Source organism: Labeo rohita, chromosome 8 (assembly GCF_022985175.1).
Source record: "Labeo rohita strain BAU-BD-2019 chromosome 8, IGBB_LRoh.1.0, whole genome shotgun sequence".
Classification (NCBI taxonomy): domain Eukaryota; kingdom Metazoa; phylum Chordata; class Actinopteri; order Cypriniformes; family Cyprinidae; genus Labeo; species Labeo rohita.
This window is the reverse complement of record NC_066876.1, coordinates 3062314-3081543: the sequence shown is the minus strand read 5'-3', so window position 1 is coordinate 3081543 and position 19230 is coordinate 3062314. Positions and strand designations below refer to the sequence as shown.

Here is a 19230-nt window from a genome sequence, read left to right as displayed (position 1 = left end):
ATACAAATGTGCCATCATTTCTTCTAATACTACTTAGTCTGCTCTTGTAAGTCCCTTGAAATCAAACCACGGTTGAATTATATTATACCATATATTAATATCATGACCGTATATTACGTTATGAAAACAAGCATGTGTGTCACATAAATCCCTGTAATTCAGTGACTTTATGGTGGTTTGATTGGTTCATTATTACAAACACACCCTGAGAACTTTCTTCCCTGACAAAACAATGTCAAGAAGGTCAGGACATTTCAATGGAATGGGCAAAACGAACCGTAAAAATATTATTAATGCCACAATTAAAACATTCATCACTTGGAATCAATGCCAAAACACTGGAGATTAATAACTTTACATTGCATTTCCAAATTGAGAAAATGTGTCGTGTCACTAGAAAAAGGCATGAATAAATGAGATGAAATATCCATAAAATGCAAAGATCTGATTGTTGAACCCTGTAAATATGTCTATTAATATTTCCTTAATGCCACATTTGCAATGGTTTTCATAATTGACAAAAACATCTTGTGAACACTGGTCACTTTTCACCCCAAATTAAAGGAAAAAATATTCAGTTTCAAGTAAATTAAGCCAAATTCAGCAAAACATTTTGTTGCATTTTAGAATTATTTGCAAAAAAAAAAAAAAAAAAAAAAAAAAAATCAATCATATTTCCATAATAATATTTACATATTGGTGACTTTCTGTACACTGACTACTCTACTATGGTAATTTGTAAAACATTTAAAAAATAAAATATTTTTATTACAGTAGTGCACTTTTTCCAAAACACATAAATTAAAAAAAAAAAAAAAAAAAAAAAAAAAGTGAATACAATTTAAATATTTTGGCAGTACAGTAATAAGCTTTTTTTTTTTTTTAATTTGGGGGAAAATGTGCTTAATTGTCATTAAGATAATGACATAATGCTACAAATCCTAAAGATCCTAAAAACTCATTTTCTTCAAAAGAAAGAATTGGAATTTTTGCTTGATTTTAGGGTGAAACATGACCCAGACATGTTCTTGACCGTTTTCGTGACATTTACCCTTTTGACCAGGGACTGTGGTCAGTGGTTTATATCACTCTTTGTGCAAAAGCAAACATTCAGAAATACACAGAAATGCTGAGCACAATTAAAACATTCAGAACTCAGAGAGACAAAATTAAAAGTGCTACAGTGAGGTTGGTAAAGCACAGGCAGCGAGTGTGTTGATGAACGGGACCTCACCTGCGTTAGTGCTAGCATGAGGTGTGTTTGTGTCAGGACGGGTCAGGTACCGAACTCTGGCGGCCCACGCGGATACTGGGAATGGCTTTAGGGTGCGACCTGAAGCAGGGGTTCAGGTTCGGAGGCGATCTAGTCTCAGGTCCCGGAGCGTTCGGCTCTCCTCGTCCAGAGGAAGCCATTACTCAAGGTGGGTGTTTGATCGCAATGGAGTCTTAGATCGTGATGTAATGCTGTCGGAGTTTAGCAACTAAAAACTCATGGGTAAGATTATGTCTGGTGATTATTCCTACAATCTGAAAAAGAAACACAGATGATCAATCAAAAATTTATGGAACCATTCTTGCACAACTAGCTTCATCAAATAAATTACATTTAAAAAAAAAAAAAAAAATTTTAAGGAATAGTTCACCTAAAAATAAACTAATATGGCGTTATCTATTCATCCTTTTAGAGCTTTACCGCACATGGTCAGTAAAAGCTTTCACTGAATGAAGAAAAAGCAGCAGCAACATTCTACAAAATGTTTTCTTTTTCACACCACAAAGAAAGCTTTGAAATATGAAGGGAAATGAAATGCATTAATTGCAAATCCTGCCAATGCACATACATTTATCTTGAAACATTAATTATTTCATCATGAATTGTTTGTTTTAGTCAAAAATTGATATAAAAACGCTAAAAATGCTAAAAAAAAAAAAATGCTAAAAAAAAAAAAAAAAAAAAAAAAGCAAATGAATTCGAAGTCTGTAAAGTATCATTTCATATTTTTAAATATATAAACCTTAAACTGCTTACATGCAATTATTGGAGACATGAAATTATAAAATCATTATATTCCAGAAAACCGCAAAAACTGGAGAAAAAAAAAAAAAAAAAGCTGTGCTCAGCTTTAAATTACTTCAGCAGCACACTGCACTGTGTTATGTTTCAAATAGCCTGTTTGCAAATATATTTAATGTGTTTACTTCAAGTTGCTTAAGACGTTTTCTTTTTCACATTAACACATTAGCAGGGTTATTTAAGCATTGCTGACATAATATTATAGCTTTTATTAATATTTTGAATTTTTTTTGTTGTGATTTTTTGTTAATTTTTATAATATTTAATATATAAATATTAAAAAAAAAATTATATATATATATATATATATATATATATTTTTTTTTTTATTTATTTATATTTAGTTTTTTTAATAAATTGTAGTACATCAAGATAAACTAAATGAAAACGAGAAATGTTGTTGCCTATATACAGTGATGAGAATAAAAGCATTATAAATTAACAGAATTACTAATGGCATTACTTTTTTCAGAAACGAGTAATCAAACAAATTACTGTTCCCCGTTACAACACCGTTATTGTTACTGACAATAAAATGTAGCATTACTATAATTTTCACGTTGCGTTCTTCTTCTGAGGTAAATTCTGGCTTATTCCTCTCAGTGCGTCTTCTTCCAGAAACAAAAAGTAGCCGAGATGAACTTTATGAATGTTCACGTTTGTTTACGGAGGTGATGTGGGCATTTACCTACATATCCGCACGTCTCACGTGGATGTTTATAATTTGAAAAGCGGAGCCGCTCGTAGGCGTGATTACATTAGAGACGAGTTTAGACGGAAAACTGGAGCTTGCATTGGTATCATACAATTTACTTTGTATGATAAAACCAGCTAAAAGTCATCTCGGTCAAAAATGAGATAATGATACTGAGTGAATGCTCTCGACACATATTATACGTCCTTCAAATACTTTTTCTTCAAACTCCTAAAATAACAGCCTCAGCCCGATCAGAAGTACCAGTACTTACATAGAAACAAATACATCTGATCCTGATAAAAATGCATTTTTTAAAGAAAGACGTTAGATGGATTTAGCTGGTTTTGCATCTGAACTCTTCATTAGTTTTTTGACATGACTTCATGACATTTCAAGCTGTCTATAGATACATTTCTCATGTCTGTGAGGCAGATACTTGCTGAGATCAGGCTGTTTTATTTCCGTGTCTGTGAAAAGAGGCGACGAAGACCCAGACGGCAGAGAGCGCACCCTGTTTATTTTCTTTATTTTACAAAAGCACATGGTTTTCTAGTTATTATGACAAAAAACAAATAAAAGTAGACCCTTTGCAGTTTCAAAACCACGGAGTATCTTTTCGCGGTCATCAAGAAAAAAAACGAGACAGAACGCACCGGTGCAGTCTTTGACCCCAGAAAGTTAACAGTGTTGCCGTGGGATGTTTCTCATATCCGCGGGCTGAAGCGACCCCAATAATGTAATATTTAGCACCTGGAAGGTGTCTCTCACATTGTCCCACAGCAATATTAAAATAGTGTATATCAGTGTACAATGTTTTATTCATTTGTCATATTTAATATTGACGGGAAAGTTATTTGACATATCTGAACATTTAAAAAAAAAAAAAAAAACAACAACAACACAATAGTAACAGTTACTAACTTAGTCACTATTTGTAAGTAACTAGTAACTATTATAACTAATTACTTTTTTAAAGTAACATTCCCAACACCGCGCCTCTCTCTCTCTCTGTCATATATATATATATATATATATATATAATAATGGTTTAAATTTTAAATCACTATAATAACCAAAATATTATAAGAAACATGTACTTTCCATAATCCATTTAATGCACTTTCTAATACAAAATTGAATCATTTATTGAAACTAAATAGAATATAATTGTAAATCGATTGAATAGAATCATTCTGAATTTGCACAAATCATTCTGCAGTTGGACTGAAAACCTATGAATTGTGAATAGAATTGATTTGCTGTCCACCAGAAAAAAAACTTTGCACCCCTATAATGGTGAGAGATGCCAATTTTTTTTTTTTTTTTTGGGTGAACTAATTCTGAAAGTATAAATGAAGAAATTTAAAGACACAGAATGTTGACATGTTTAGATGTTTGTTGTGTTTTGGACGTACCTCTCCCACTGCATTGACTACAGGTAAGTGTCGAAGCCCCATGGTCCTGAACAGATTGAATACTTGGGAGACGCGTGTATTTGGAGAGACTGTATATGGACAGGGGTTCATGTAAGGAGTCACGTCCTGTAAAAAACGAAATGGACTAATTATGTCTGAGAGAGACCGCTGAACAAACTGTCATCACTGCATGGCTCACTTTACAACAAGTGCACTTCTACACTTCCAATTAACACCAATTAACCGCCATTATACACACCAACAACACACATCATAGATAACTAGCTTAAAGAGCCCCAGTTGATGAACTACTGTGAGCATCACAACATTCCCCTGAAGAGTCTGATAGGTCAGAGGACTTTACCACAATCATGCGTGGATTGAGAAGGGCCAGGTCAAGATCGTGGATGTCAGGGAATCGTGGGTAATCCTCAGTCATCTCTGAATGAGAGAGCCGTGGCTGTGAGGCGCTCTACAGAAGGGAGAGGAAACAGAGAGCATTTAATAGTGTGGTAAATGCTTCAAACAGGTCAGATTTAAGTATCTATGTTTCTTACTCTGATTACTGCTAAATAGATCCTTATGGAAAAAGCACTACACTTTAGCATTCTTTTAAAAATAGTCTGTATTATAGAAATGAAAAAAATATGCTTACATGCAAACCTAATTGCATTTTATTTAGAAAAAAGTGAAACTATTATTACATTTATATTGCATGCATTTCATTTGGAATTAAATTAAAATATCTTCTAGTTTAAATTTATATTACATGCATATAGATGAACTTTTGGTTGCTTTTTTGATCCACTTTTAAATAGGACTTAAAATAATTTGACAGCAGAAAAATACTGACAAGCACTTAAGGTAAATAAAATCTACAATAAATGTCATTTGTACTGAAATTTTCATGTCAAAAAAAAAAAAAAATTTAGTACAAAATTAAATATATTGAATGTAATATTAAATAAAATGTTTACAATTATAATTATAATGCTTTAGTATTTAGTCAACACATCAAGTGTACTTCTTTGAAGCACAACAAAAAATTAAAAATTAATTCTAATACTTTTTTATTTGACTTTACAACAAAGTGTGTTAAGAAACAGTCATGCAAGTGTCTCCAAGTACACTTAAGTTGATTATTATTTTATTAATATTATAATATCTGCAAGTATAGCTTTTAAACTTACTTTTAAGATTTAAAGCACACTACCGTTCACTGGGTTGTGAAATATGGTTAAGAAAACAGGAGGGCATGGTGACACATCGGTAAAAAAAAAAAGACAGTTATTACATTTTGATGAAAGATTATAAAGATTTTTTTTTCTTTGGAATCAAATACTTTCATAGCAATGTGACATTAATGAGTGAAGCAGAATATCTAGCAAGAAATATTGTATTGTAAATAATTTTTTAATTATTCTTCCCTGACCATGCTGTATTGATTACATTTATAATATGGTAGAGATTACATTTTAATAAAATAACTAAAAACGTAAAACCAGGAACCGTTAATAATTTCAGTAAATTGAAGCAGCATAATGTCATATTCCCTTTAAAGTAAGTACAGGACATAACCATAAGGGGTGATTGCAGGGATGATCTGAGCCTTTGAAAAGATTGAGAGTAAGATGAGAAAAATTGAGGTGGGAAATAAAGGCAAGAGAAGAGGTAATGAGGCAGGAAGAGAACAAACAAAAGGGAGAAAGAGAGAAGAATCAACGAGGAGGGGTCTGAATGACACTGACCGACTGGTTTTCTGCATAGCAGACGCCGCGGATCAGCAAGTTGACAAGCTGTGAGCGCAGAATGAGCCCGTGAAAGGTGAGCGGCCGGAACCTCTCCTCCATGGTCCACTCCTCACTGGGTGACTGGTCCGGGTAAAGGTTTGGGTACGGCACATGTCTGTCGACAGCAACATCAGACTCATTTAAAGGGCTCACACAGGAAAATACATTTGTTTTACCCACAATACTGTCACAACTCAAAGCTCATTCCCAGTCCATGAACATCATTTATTGAAATATATATATATATATATATATATATATATATATATATATATATATATATGTTACTCAAAAATGTCAGTGTGCTAACGTATGATCTTCTATATTTACAGTATTCAATATTCAGCTAACTGGTCTGTCCTGTATTATAATATAGGAGTCTTAAAGATAAAGATGTTTTAAGTTTAAAAGCGTGTCACTAAATGCAGTTTTTTATGTAAGAAACCTTGATTAAAATTATAAGTGGATTCTGGGCTATGCAAGTACAGAATATGTAGTAAATATATGTGTGACAGTATACAAAACATTTAAAGTACTGTCATAAAAATCCGTCTTGTCTGATATTAGACTCAGTGTTCTCTTAAAGGAGAAGTCCACTTCCAGAACAACAATTCACAAATAGTTTACTCAGCCCCTTGTCATCCAAGATGTTCATGTCTTTCTGTCTTCAGTTGTGAAGAAATTATGGTTTTTGAGGAAAACATTTCAGGATTTTTCTCCTTATAATGAACTTCATTGGTGCCCCGATTTTGAACTTCCAAAATGTAGTTTAAATGCAGCTTCAAAGGCTCTAAATGATCCCAGTCGAGGAAGAAGAGTCTTATCTAGCGAAACGATCTGCCATTTTTTTTTTTTTTTTTTTTTTTTTCCGGAAAATAAAAATGTGTATACTTTTTATGCACAAATGCTTGTGTAGCACAGGCTCTGAGATGCGCGTTCACGGCACTACGTACTGCTGAATCACATCGAAAGGTCACGCGTAACTACAGACACAGTGTTTATTTTTTACCTGGGTCTTTAGTCTATGATTAGCTCACCTCACCTCTTATCCGACAAGTTTTCAGGTTTGAGTCGTTCATTCATCATGTGACAGCCCCATAAGATGAACGAACGACTTGAAAACACCCGAAGACTCAAAACAGGTGAACTAATTCCAGTACAGAACCTAATCACTCCCCGAGACGACTCGTTCTTCCTGAGTCACATTAAAGATTGGTTCATAATGAACGAATCGTTCAACAACGACCCATCGCTAATTTGTAGCATCGTGAATGCACATCCCAGAGCCTGTGCTACATGAGCTTTTGTGCTTAAAAAGTATACAAATTTTTATTTTTCGAAAAAAAAAAAAATGACAGATTGTTTCGCTAGATAAGACCCTTCTTCCTCATCTGGGATCGTTTAGAGCCTCTGAAGCTGCATTTAAACTACATTTTGGAAGTTCAAAATCAGGGCACCAATGAAGTTCATTATATGGAGAAAAATCCTGAAATGTTTTCCTCAAAAACCATAATTTCTTCGCGACTGAAGACAGAAATACATGAACATCTTGGATGACAAGGGGGTGAGTACATTATTTGTGAATTGTTGTTCTGGAAGTGGACTTCTCCTTTAATATCACAGTGTGCTGCTAGTCAGGGGTTTGACTATGTGAGTCTACACACACATTTCTGGTCCACTTTGTAGCTCAATATGGCCAAGAGTGCTTAGATTTGACTGACATATCCAATGTCCAATCACAGTTAGTTTATGCGTCATTTTCAGGTGGGTGCTTTTCAACAGGGACAGGGTGATAATAGTTCTAAAGGTCAAAGTTTATCCACTGACCTCCTTTCCAGCATCTGCTGAAGGATGTCCTGCCCTTCTTCCGCCGGCTCCACAACAACCTGCTCGTCACACACGTTGCGCAGCTCACTTGACGGGTATGATTTCATGGACTGACACCTCCGTCTCTGCTCCCCCGCACGCGTCAACACACTGGTTTTCTGAAGGAGAGGAAACGTCAACAGGTTTTTTTAGACATGGAAACAAAAAGACATACTATGAGGTTCAATCTGTTACCATTAATGAAACCATGTTATTTTCTGCACATGCCAATACATTGAACATTTTGAAGATCAATAGATTAACATTCGTCAAATTTTACATAACATTTAATTTGATGAGTTCATGTATTATAAACAAACATCAGTTTGTACTGATTCTGTAAAAATGATTTAATCAATGATAAAAATTAAAACCATAAATATTGTACCAACATTTTTTTGTATTTAATTTGTTTCATTTAATCTCTCAGGTTCTAGTCATTTTAAAGACAACACGACACAGCATTCACAATGCATTTCTCTTCGAAAATGTGAAATATTTCCTATTTTATTAACATAAAAAAAATGTAATTCTTGGATTTTGAAAGTGGAGAGCATTAAACTTTATTTTAGAGATAAATTTATTACACATTAATGAAAAATTATATTAAAAAAACTTCTAATTTATTCTAGCAATGCTCACATAGTTATTTGAGCATTTTTAATCATTGCCATCAAATCCACAGCCATAGTTCACATCAAGAAATACTGATACTGAAGGATACTGTTATATAGACAACACAGCTAAGCACTTTGCTCTTATTTGTGAACAAAGACAATAATTTATTCTGATGGCATTGACATAAAAGCATACTTTTAATATACAGATACTTGACATAAATAGATACTTACTGAGAGATGAACTAAGGAATTTGAGCAAGTTATTTAACCTGCCTTTTGCAGGTTGTAGGCTTTTTGTGTTGTTTGTATCAATTGTTTCAAGAACAAAACTAAAGCGAATGAGAAAAACTGCATTAGTTCAAGTCAAATGAACCACCCTCCAATTCTCTATGATAATCTGATCTCTAATTCCTTACTCTATTTCCTTACATTAGTCAGTCAGAAGTGATAATACACCTCTCCTCAACAAAGTACATGATTTGAGTATCAAATAAAGCTGCTAAAATCTCTTCCGTGCTACTTAGTGGAACATATAAAACCAGCAGACCATTTGCACCATCTTGTGGTCAAAACTCTGTAGTTCAACACTGCTGCAATTGGTGTCATGTCATGTTGTACCTTAAATTTGATATTGTTGCTTATGAGGATATTGCCCTTCATAAACTCCTTTTCATTATCTCTGTTCTCGGTGACGACGGGGAAAGCGTGATAGACTGTGGTCCTCAGGATGCTGACCAGAGACTGAATACGGGTGTGAGGATACACGTATGTCAGGTTGGGCTCCATGATGTCACTGGCTGTTAATCTGACAGAGAGAAGCAGATAAGAAATAAATAAGAATAAATAAATAAATATAATACAAATACTAGCAGACGAAAGCAGTGGATAAAACCATCAGATTAAGAAAGAAAACAAAAAAAGAAACTAAAAACATACAGTATTTGGACAGTTGATGAATGAATATCATTGCATCAGATTAAAATAAAATCATATTTTTCTTAGAACTTTCATTAGATGATAAATAACACTATGACAGAGATATAAAATTAAGTGCAGCTTAATATTTAAACACTTCTGGGTAGTGCAATGGTCTCACTTGTCCATTTCCACTTCTGTTTCCCACTCCAGCAGTGGGACTCCTTTCAGGTGAATATGAATATCATATATTCCCTTATTAAAGAAATCTCCTGTCCACTTGGCCACCTGTCAAAACACACAATGCCAGTTAGTGTATATTTCGTTCTTGTTGTTTTTTTCCCCCTCATTAAATTCTAATTAGCCTATATTAGGAAGACATTCAAAACAGATAGAATTTAAATCATTTTATTAATTAATTAAACAAACATCCTAGATGATGTTTTCCCATATAAAGAAAAAAATGCCATAACAATGCCATATGTAACCCTGGAAAACAAAACCAGTTGTAAGTAGCACAAGTATATTTGTAGCAATAGCCAACAGTACATTGTCAAAACCACTGATTTTTCTTTTATGCCAAAAATTATTAGGATATTAAGTAAAGATCATGTTCCATAAAGATATTTTATACATTTCCTACAATAAATATATCAAAACATAGTTTTTGATTAGTAATATGCACTGCTAAGAACTTCATTTGGACAACTTCAAAGGCGATTTTCTCAACATTTTGATTTTTTTGCACCCTCAGATTGCAGATATTCAAACAGTTGTATCTTGACCAAATATTGTCCATCCTATACGTCAATGGAAAGCTTATTTATCCAACTTTAAGATGATGTATAAATCTAAATTTTAAAAAAAAAATTGACCCTCAAGACTGGAATTGTGGTCCAGGATCACATATAATGATTTATGCATTCCTACCATCAGTGTTATCATAATGGGAAGTCCGTATGTGATCTCATTGGTCGATTCAATTAAGATGACTGTCAGGCTGATGGTCATTCTGACCACACCTCCTAGAAAGGCAGCTGCTCCAATCAAGGCAAAGGTTCCCGAATATATTTGCATGTGGAAGTTACTGCAATTACACACATTAGAAACAACATTGTAAGTGTAGGCCAAGAAATTATGAAGGATAAGTCACAATAAATGTGTATGTCCTGTTCCAACAGGTGCCCTTGGTAGTTCTTAAGAGATTTTAAACATGCATAAATCTTACATTTTAAGGACATTTGCCACTAGGCGCCCAAGTGAAGCTCCACAGAGAAGAGACGGGACAAACAGACCACTGGGGACGGACACACCGTATGTCCAACAACTCAGAAAAAAATACAGCACAAAAAACAGCGAGAGGGTGACGGGACTGAAGGTAGCTGTCAACAAAACCAGACAAAAGGGGGAGAAAGAGACAGCAAGGTTAGAAAATGTAAAGGTATTGTGATGCACACTTCTCAGAAACTTCAACTCGACTACTACTGAGAACATCAAATAGGTTAAGGCATCCTGTTTAATCCAACTTTATTTTCAATTATGATTTTGGGTTCCTTGTTTTATGAAAACAAGTTAAAGTGATTATTTTGCACTGAAGTTCTTGGTTTGTCTTGTGTTATAAATCCAGCGCACCCTTTTCCTGTAAAAGCATTGTGTTTTCTGCCCTCCATAAATGTTTAATAGTTTTCAGTAAGTTGTGGATGTGCGCTAAAGTAGATCCTAGTTATTTTTATCTCATTTATATAAATGCATATATAGTTAAACTTGCATTGTATTCAACCAAGAGTTTTTTTTTTTTTTTTTTTTAACCTGCATCTACAACAGTTTAGTAGCAAATTAAAAGTGATATATAATGTGATATTTTTGAGTTGTTCAGTAGGTTTGCTTTGTGATACAGTTGTGTCATAATTATTCAACCCCTATTCAAACACTGTGCTTTTTTTAAGTCATTTATTTGTATGGTAGGGTACAGAATTGTTTTAAAACAAGCAATGGCAACATGAAACCCAAAGATTAAGAGTGATGTGGAAGTTTTGCACATTAGGTATGTGGTTAAACTATTTTCATAATATTTTGTTCACAGCAGTAGAATGTCTTTCAGGTCAAGGGGTTTCTATAAATTTTATTGCAAAAATGTTTTGTAAACAATCTTTTTCTTTTCTTTTTTTTTCCAGTTGTATTTAAAGTTTAATGAAGAGCCACTGTTAAACAATATTAAATTGCATTGTTTCCAAAGTCATTGATTCACTGATCTCAATACTGACCACAATAAATAAATAAATAAATAAATAACATGATTATGATTTTTGAAACAATCAATAGTCCTTAATACAGGTTCAGAGCAAATGACAGAATTTTAATTTTTGGGTAAAGCTTTTTTGGGTAAGCTTAAAGCTAAGCATTCTGTAATGCCTATGAAGAACCTATGTTGCTTGAGAATAAGGTAGTACAATAAGGAAGTACAATCAACAAAAGCAGAATATGCTGTGATGTGTGAATTAACAAAAATGTGCAGCTTATGCAGCATGTAACTTTCTTACCATTCTGGTGGAAGAGCTGGTGAATTGCCACTTCTTGAGGGTTGAAGAACAGGGTTGCCATGTCATTATATGTGTTGTTGTAGCAGAAGAAGTGTCGTATGGTTGAGTTCACTTCCTCATTTACAGACCCCTATAAAACAAAACAAAACAAAACAATACTGCACTTACAGACTGTCTGATGCATACTGCACAGAAAAAGCACAGCTTTCTCGAAACGGCAAGTTCTATTTTTATGAGAACAAGCTACAATTTGAACCAGGCTGTATATCTTACATACCTATATAGCAGCCTATATAGATATGTAGAAATCTATAGACATGTACATGCTATATAACAGCAGTTCAATGTCTTGCTGCTGTTATTTCAGCTCAGCAAGTCATAATTACTTACAATGATGTCCTCATCTGTACTTAATGTACTTAAGGTTTGTGAAACTTAAATCAGTATCACTGCTGTCTGATCATTTATGACAAGTTTTACCCACCTGAAAATGATGCATAAACTAACTGCGACTGGACATTGGATATGTCAGTCAAATCTAAGCATTCTTGGCCATATTGAGCTACAAAGCGGACCAGAAATGTATCTGTAGTCTCACATAGTCAAACTCCTGACTATCAGCACATCGTGATATTAAAAAGTCCACTTCCAGAACAACAATTCACGAATCATTTACTCACCCCCTTGTCATCCAAGATGTTCATGTCTTTCTTTCTTCAGTCGTAAAGAAATTGTATTTTTTGAGGAAAACATTTCAGCATTTTTCTCCATATAATGGACTGATATGGTTTAGAGTTTGAACTTCCAAAATGCAGTTTAAATGCGACTTCAAAAGATCCCAGCCGAGGAAGGGTCTTATCTAGCGAAACGATCATTTATTTTATTATAAAAATAATACAATTTACATACTTTTTGATGTCAAACGCTTGTCTTGCCTTGCTCTTCCCGACCTCTGTTTTTGTTCTGGTTCATGACAGTTAGTGTATGTCGAAAAACTCCCATCTCCCACTTCTCCCTCAACTTCAAAATCATCTTATATCGCTGTTTTACCTTTTTTGTTAAGGGTGTTTGATCTTCTTTGCATGTTCACTGTGTCGGTACTTCTGCAGCGATGTAGGATGATTTTGAAATGATTTTTGAAGTTGAGGGAGAAAATATGATCAGAGTTTTTCGACATACCCTAACCGTCTTGAGCCTTTCCTTTCCTTTCCTTTCCTTTCCTTTCCTTTCCTTTCCTTTTCTTTACAATACACAGAGTTCAGGCAGAGCGAGACGAGACGAGCATTTGAGATTAAAAAGTATTTAAATTGTAATTTTTTAATGAAAATAACCAATTATTTCGCTAGATAAGACCCTTCTTCCTCAGCTGGGATCGTTTACAACCACATTTGGGATCGTTTGAAGCCGCATTTAAACTGCATTTTGGAAGTTCAAACTCTAAACCATATCAGTCCATTATATGGAGAAAAATGCTGAAATGTTTTCCACAAAAAACATAATTTCTTTACGACTGAAGAAAGAAAGACATGAACATCTTGGATGACAAGGGGGTGAGTAGATTATCTGTAAATTGTTGTTCTGGAAGTGGACTTCTCCTTTAAAAAGCCCGGCAAAAGAGAGGAACTGAGGAAAACAGATCAGCATTAAAAGAGAGAACGAAGGAATGAAGTTTAAAGAGAGTAAGAAAGCTGGTCTAAGACTGACCTGTGCTGATGTGTTGTTATTGGTGGAGACTAAATCTCGACACTCCCCCAGAGCCACTGAAGCCACAAAGATCACTAATGTGGTTACCATACACACCAGCAGACTCTCCAGCACCCTGCCAATCAAACCAATATAGTGTCATGAATATGTCAGACAGCTACTCTCCTCTTATGCAAGCAGTTAAAGTCTCCAGCTGTTATGAGTAGTTTTATTCAATATTAAAGCCATATGATTGAGATCTCTCTCGGGTACCTGATGAACCTTGCTTTGGGGTGAACGTTTCTCATGCGGTATTTTGCGAGACGTTTGTTGATGCAGTTGAACAGAGCGCCGAGCAAACCTCCAGCCACCCCCATTAACACAAAAAACGCCAAATCTACTGCCGTCCACAAATGACACGCCTTATCTCCGTCTACACACTGCAGACAACAAAGAAAAACAAATAAGTTAACAGCACACATCCAACTGATTTGCTTTTCCAATAGATCAATGATTACTTGTAAGTCAAAATCTATTCGCAAGTGATCAAATGTGGAAGCTTAAGGTCAAGTGCATCCTCAAGGCCATGTTCATTTATTCCAAAAGCTTTCATTAATTGTTATTAGTGCTGTAACATGTATTACATTAATTAACTTTAAATTCTTGCTTTAACTATTCATTTTAAAATGGTTACATCAGATGAAAATAACAACTGTTGCTTCAACAAGAATTTCATGCAATTTGATGCATGCTTAAGATTTTTTTTTTTATTTTGGAATACCATGAATTGATAATGAATCATTCACAATAAAAAGTAATAATAAATATGGCATTTAAATATTTAAATTTAGAACACAACAGGATTTGGATTGTTCACATCACTTCCAATGTAAATGCATATAACAAAAGGGCTTAATGTTTTTCCTGTAGCTTTTATACCTTAAACTCTCCAAAGTTAAGCAGGCCAGGCAGTTGGAACGATCCCCATTTATTGAAGTTGATCCCAGAACGAAAGAAGTTGAGTGTAAAAGTGGCAGACATGGAGCAGAACAACTTTACGACAGAGAGACAGAGAGAGAGAGAATTATAAACTTTCTCAGCACAAACCAAAAATACATGACCTAAACCCTACAATACATCCACATACCACTTTCCAAGTGAGGGCCTGGTTCCAGAAGGATGAGCCCTCCTCCAGACTGAAGAGAGTGCCCCCTATGGGTGCCCCGAAGGCAGCCGCAACTCCAGCCGCCGCACCCGCCGACACGAAATCCCTCTTGTCCCTGAACACAGATACCACTGACAAATCAAAACTGGCCATATTTACTTGATTAATACACATTCCTGGTATTACTGCAGATGTTTTAATACATTTAATAATTATAATAAATAGAATAATATACAACACCTCTCTAAAGAAAAATTTGTCTTCATAATATTTAATTAAAACGCAATCTTGATCTGATCTTGACCTTTTTTTGTCCATGAGGAAACAGATCACAATACAGTAGTAAATTGGGCTTGGATGCCACTTAATGTTTTACATTCATTGTGTGCAGTGTAATGAATGATTTAGTGGTTGTTGTGATGTAATGCGCACCTGTCACTGCGGAAATAGGGAAAGTGAAAGCGGATCTTCTTGAAGGTGATGCTCTGAAACTAACCAAACAGACAAGCATGCTTTCATTAGACCTTAAGTATGACTGTGACAAGAAAGATGATGCATAAATGAATCACCCATAGCATTTAGAAAACAATCATTAACCATCTCAACTTCTATGTCAGGCTGACCTTAAACAATAATAAATAGTAGAACGGTTAAAGATTAGTCAAATCAGTTGATTCTTGTTGAACACGTCAGCATATGAAGGAGTACCTGAGGAAGTCCTGCTCCTATTATCGCTCCACTGTGAATCATTGGTCCCTCTTTACCTACAAACAATCCTGAAACAAAAACAACACTGAATCAGCATATACTGTAACAGCTTCTAAAAGACACATCAGTGTCATCTAGCTGCATGGCTCTGATCAACACCAAGCACCTTATTGACATGCTATCAAAACGACGGCAGTATATATACATTTTTCTTTAAAAAACTTTGATTTAAAAAGTGGCAACCATCATTAATAGTCTAATACAGCACAGAGCCACATTTTTAACTTTTTAAGATAGATTTTTTAACTTTGTCTGTGCTGATATAGACTGCTTTTCTCATCATTACCTCCAGCAACAGCGAACAGGACTCCTGTGACCTTACATATGTAGGTTCGCAGCCGCACAATGCCAGGAATCTTTACTCCATTCAGGTAACTTTTGATTTCTGGGATACCAGACCCAGCTGCAACAGGCTATTACACAAAGAAACAGATTTATTATAAAGTACCCACACACTGAAACACTGTGCAATTATTAAATTCACTTTTGTCTAAGTATAGCATGCAGTTTTGATTTTACAGTAAATTAAAACACTTTACACGTATATTAAAATACTATGCATTAACATACGTATTAAAAGTGTGAAATCATTAAGATTAAGATTTTTAAGATAAGTATTTTATCTTCACCAATGCTGCATTCATTTGATCAAAACTGTAGTAAAATTAATGTTGTAAAACTTACAATTTAAAATAACTGTTTTATATATTAATATTATTTGAAAATATATTAATAACATTAAAAATTTATATTTATATTTATATTTATATTTATACACACATACATATATATATATATATATATATATATATATACAGCATTGGTAAGCATAACATAATAATAAACAATAAAAAAAATCTTATTTACTCCAAACTTTTTAAACAGGTCCAAAATAATAGTAATAAATGTCTTGTCTTTTAAAGATATTTAATAAATCAATGAGCATTTTTCTAATGACTTTTATATATGCACTACCCTCTGGTGTTGTGTGTAATGACTTTACTCTTTAACATATTAAATTAAGATGTTCTTACCTCAATGAGCACTAGAACGCTGGAGACGAATATGAACACCATATTGAGAGCCAGCAGCTCTAGTAATGAGAGAGCAAGACAGCCATTCTCACTGCATTCTTCCACGGCTGAACCACACGTCAAGGACTCCACTCGGCAAATAGTGCAAAATTATACACACCCAAAACACAAAGCAGCACTGAGCAGAAAGGATACATTGTCCAACCAGCTTGAACTTTAGCTGAGTGAAGAGCCGCACAAAGAAATCAACAAACAGGCCAGTCTGAAGAGAAAAATCAGAAATCACCATTTCATTGGACCACAGATATGTGTTTAAATTTTGAACGTACTTAAAAATAAAGTTATTTGTAGGCATTTGTATGGACTAAATGTAAACACTACATAATGCTAATATTACAGACACTATTTTTTTCCATCAGAAATGCCTTCAGAGAGTATAAACCAAACAGATCCATGTATTGTAACCTTTATTGTAATCTCGCATGTGAAAACAAAGACATTTGTTTTTGTTTTCTCATACTGTTCTTTTATTATATCCCAATAACATTTGATTTCAGGCAAATCCAGTAGTAAGATCTATTATTTGCTAGAAATCTCATTCTCCAGTAGGGTATAAAAACATCATGCACCATTGTATTGGTGCCATGGCCCTTTATCAAAATGATCTGACATGCATAGACCACCCCTAAACTCACCAGTCCTGTTGACACCCCAATTGCAAAAACCAAAATCCACTTGATCGCTTCATACTTTCCAGCTTTCTATGAGAGAAATGAGATAATACACTTGGTAAACTGGGACCTGAGGTCACATGATTGTAATAAATGCAGACATCACATCACACATTTTACCTTATTATCCAACCCCTCCAAAACCTCCAGGAATGGCTCATTAATACATCGGTCATAATCCAAACTCTGAAATATAAAATATGCATAAAGACAGGCAGCATTTATATCTTCTAAACATATCCGTTAGAAACAAATGATCATGTTTCAAGACTTGTATATGCTTTTATCAGACGTACAGTCTGTTGTGTCCATCATTCACTAACCTCATAGTCTTTTCTTGGCAATATTTCATCCTCATCTTCTCTGGTTTCACCCAGTATTGTCTAACAAGCAAAGGCCAGCAGTAAAATCAAGTTAACATGTTCAGAAAACGAGAAGTTTAGAAAGCAAAGCCCCAGTCTGATAGTCTCCTTTTGGTGGATCCTAAGGTTTCCCAGGCTGGGATTTCAGTCCTCAAAATGAACAGATGGCCTGTGTGATGACTAAACAATGGAGTCACTGTTTCTGAGCACATTTCTGACATTTCACTTTATTATACCTAGAATAATGACTGATTTTAAAAGCTATTAGTTTTACTTTACAACGATAAAGACCACATTAACAGTATAAGATCAGGTTGATCATCATAACATCATCAGGGAATACAGGGTGTGTCTCATCACCTGATGAGCTCTAGACAATAATTTGGTGACCTAATGATATAACGCTCAAATTACATGACACCCTAATGACACATTGTCCAAAACTGCAGCACTGGCCAAAAATGACCAACAATGTCGTTTATACACTGAACACACTAGATTCAGAAACAGTTTCATTTTCAAGCATGTTTATGCTTATTCGGTAGCTTGTAAAATTTTACTACTCTCAGCAGACTTGGTTTGATTGGTCGACCCATTGTTAATGTACAACTGATTCACATCAGGCTGTTTACAGTCAAATTGGGTGGAGAACAACAGATGAAGCAGAGTTTACAGCATCAGAATGAACTCATATTTCATTCAACACGGCGTTTTGCGTTAGGAAACAGATAACACAAATAAAATATTTTATACCAGTTCCTCTGGTGTTCTTGTTTCGCCTTCATTGCAACAACATTGACAACACAAACAGCCTCCACAGCACGCCATCTTCACACACACACCGCTACAGCGCCTGATCACATGACCATCACACACACTGGGCTATTCAAGAGGCACCACATGCGTAGCTTTAATGCAGACACAGTGAATTCAAGCGCGACCCTGCTACGCCGTTTTAACGCAAAAGCTGAACGGACCAGTATTTACGCAATCCACTTATCTATAATACATAAATCACGGATCTGTGATATATATCAGCGATAAAGTAATTTCAGCCACATAAGGAAAAAATCAAGCTTTAGTAAATTATTTAAAACATAAAATGTCTAAATTATGAGATACTATAGCAATAATTATGAGATAAAAAGTAACATATTATAACATAAAAATTAAAAGAAAAATATATGAGACACTAAGTCATAATTAGTTGATATGCCAACTCATCTCATATTTTTATCTCGTGTTTATGACTTTATGTCATTATTTTGACATTTTGTCATAATTTCGACTTTTTTTGTCATAACTACACTACCAATCAAAGGTTATTGAACAGTAAGATTTTTAATGTTTTTTTAAGGAAGTATCTTCTGCTCACCAAGCCTGCATTTATTCGATTCAAAGTACAGCAAAAAAAAATATTTTTTTTTAAATATATATATATTTAAAATAACTACTTTCTATTTAAATATATTTTAAAATGTAATTTATTCCTTTGATTTCAAAGCTGAATTTTCAGCATCATTACTCCAGTCACATGATTCTGCTGAAATCATTCTACTGTTCTGATTTA

At 34.3% G+C, this 19230-nt stretch overlaps 1 protein-coding gene across 1 annotated transcript; it reads right to left on the bottom strand.

The window, feature by feature from the left end:
* Positions 1–640: 640 nt before the first annotated feature.
* Positions 641–18528, bottom strand: clcn6 (chloride channel 6). Its single transcript, XM_051116832.1, has 23 exons — positions 18414–18528; positions 17622–17681; positions 17419–17484; positions 17263–17328; positions 16763–16829; positions 16568–16674; positions 15820–15946; positions 15474–15541; positions 15198–15256; positions 14748–14880; positions 14540–14653; positions 13874–14040; positions 13622–13736; positions 11918–12047; positions 10606–10759; positions 10308–10464; positions 9559–9665; positions 9081–9267; positions 7804–7961; positions 5935–6091; positions 4551–4658; positions 4187–4312; positions 641–1527 (listed from the first exon to the last, which is right to left on the bottom strand). Exons 1-23 carry the CDS (start codon positions 18486–18488, stop codon positions 1447–1449), a joined length of 2589 nt encoding a protein of 862 aa, XP_050972789.1. The 5' UTR covers positions 18489–18528; the 3' UTR covers positions 641–1446.
* Between the last annotated feature and the right edge of the window lie 702 nt (positions 18529–19230).

Excerpts from the sequence above, each read along its gene's own strand:
- clcn6 (XM_051116832.1), bottom strand. The coding sequence starts at position 18,488 with ATGGCGTGCTGTGGAGGCTGTTTGTGTTGTCAATGTTGTTGCAATGAA. Across the intron at positions 17,329-17,418 it reads TGGAGGGGTTGGATAATAAG|AAAGCTGGAAAGTATGAAGC; the intron begins GTAAAATGTGTG and ends TTTCTCTCATAG. Across the intron at positions 16,830-17,262 it reads TTGGGGTGTCAACAGGACTG|ACTGGCCTGTTTGTTGATTT; the intron begins GTGAGTTTAGGG and ends TTTTCTCTTCAG.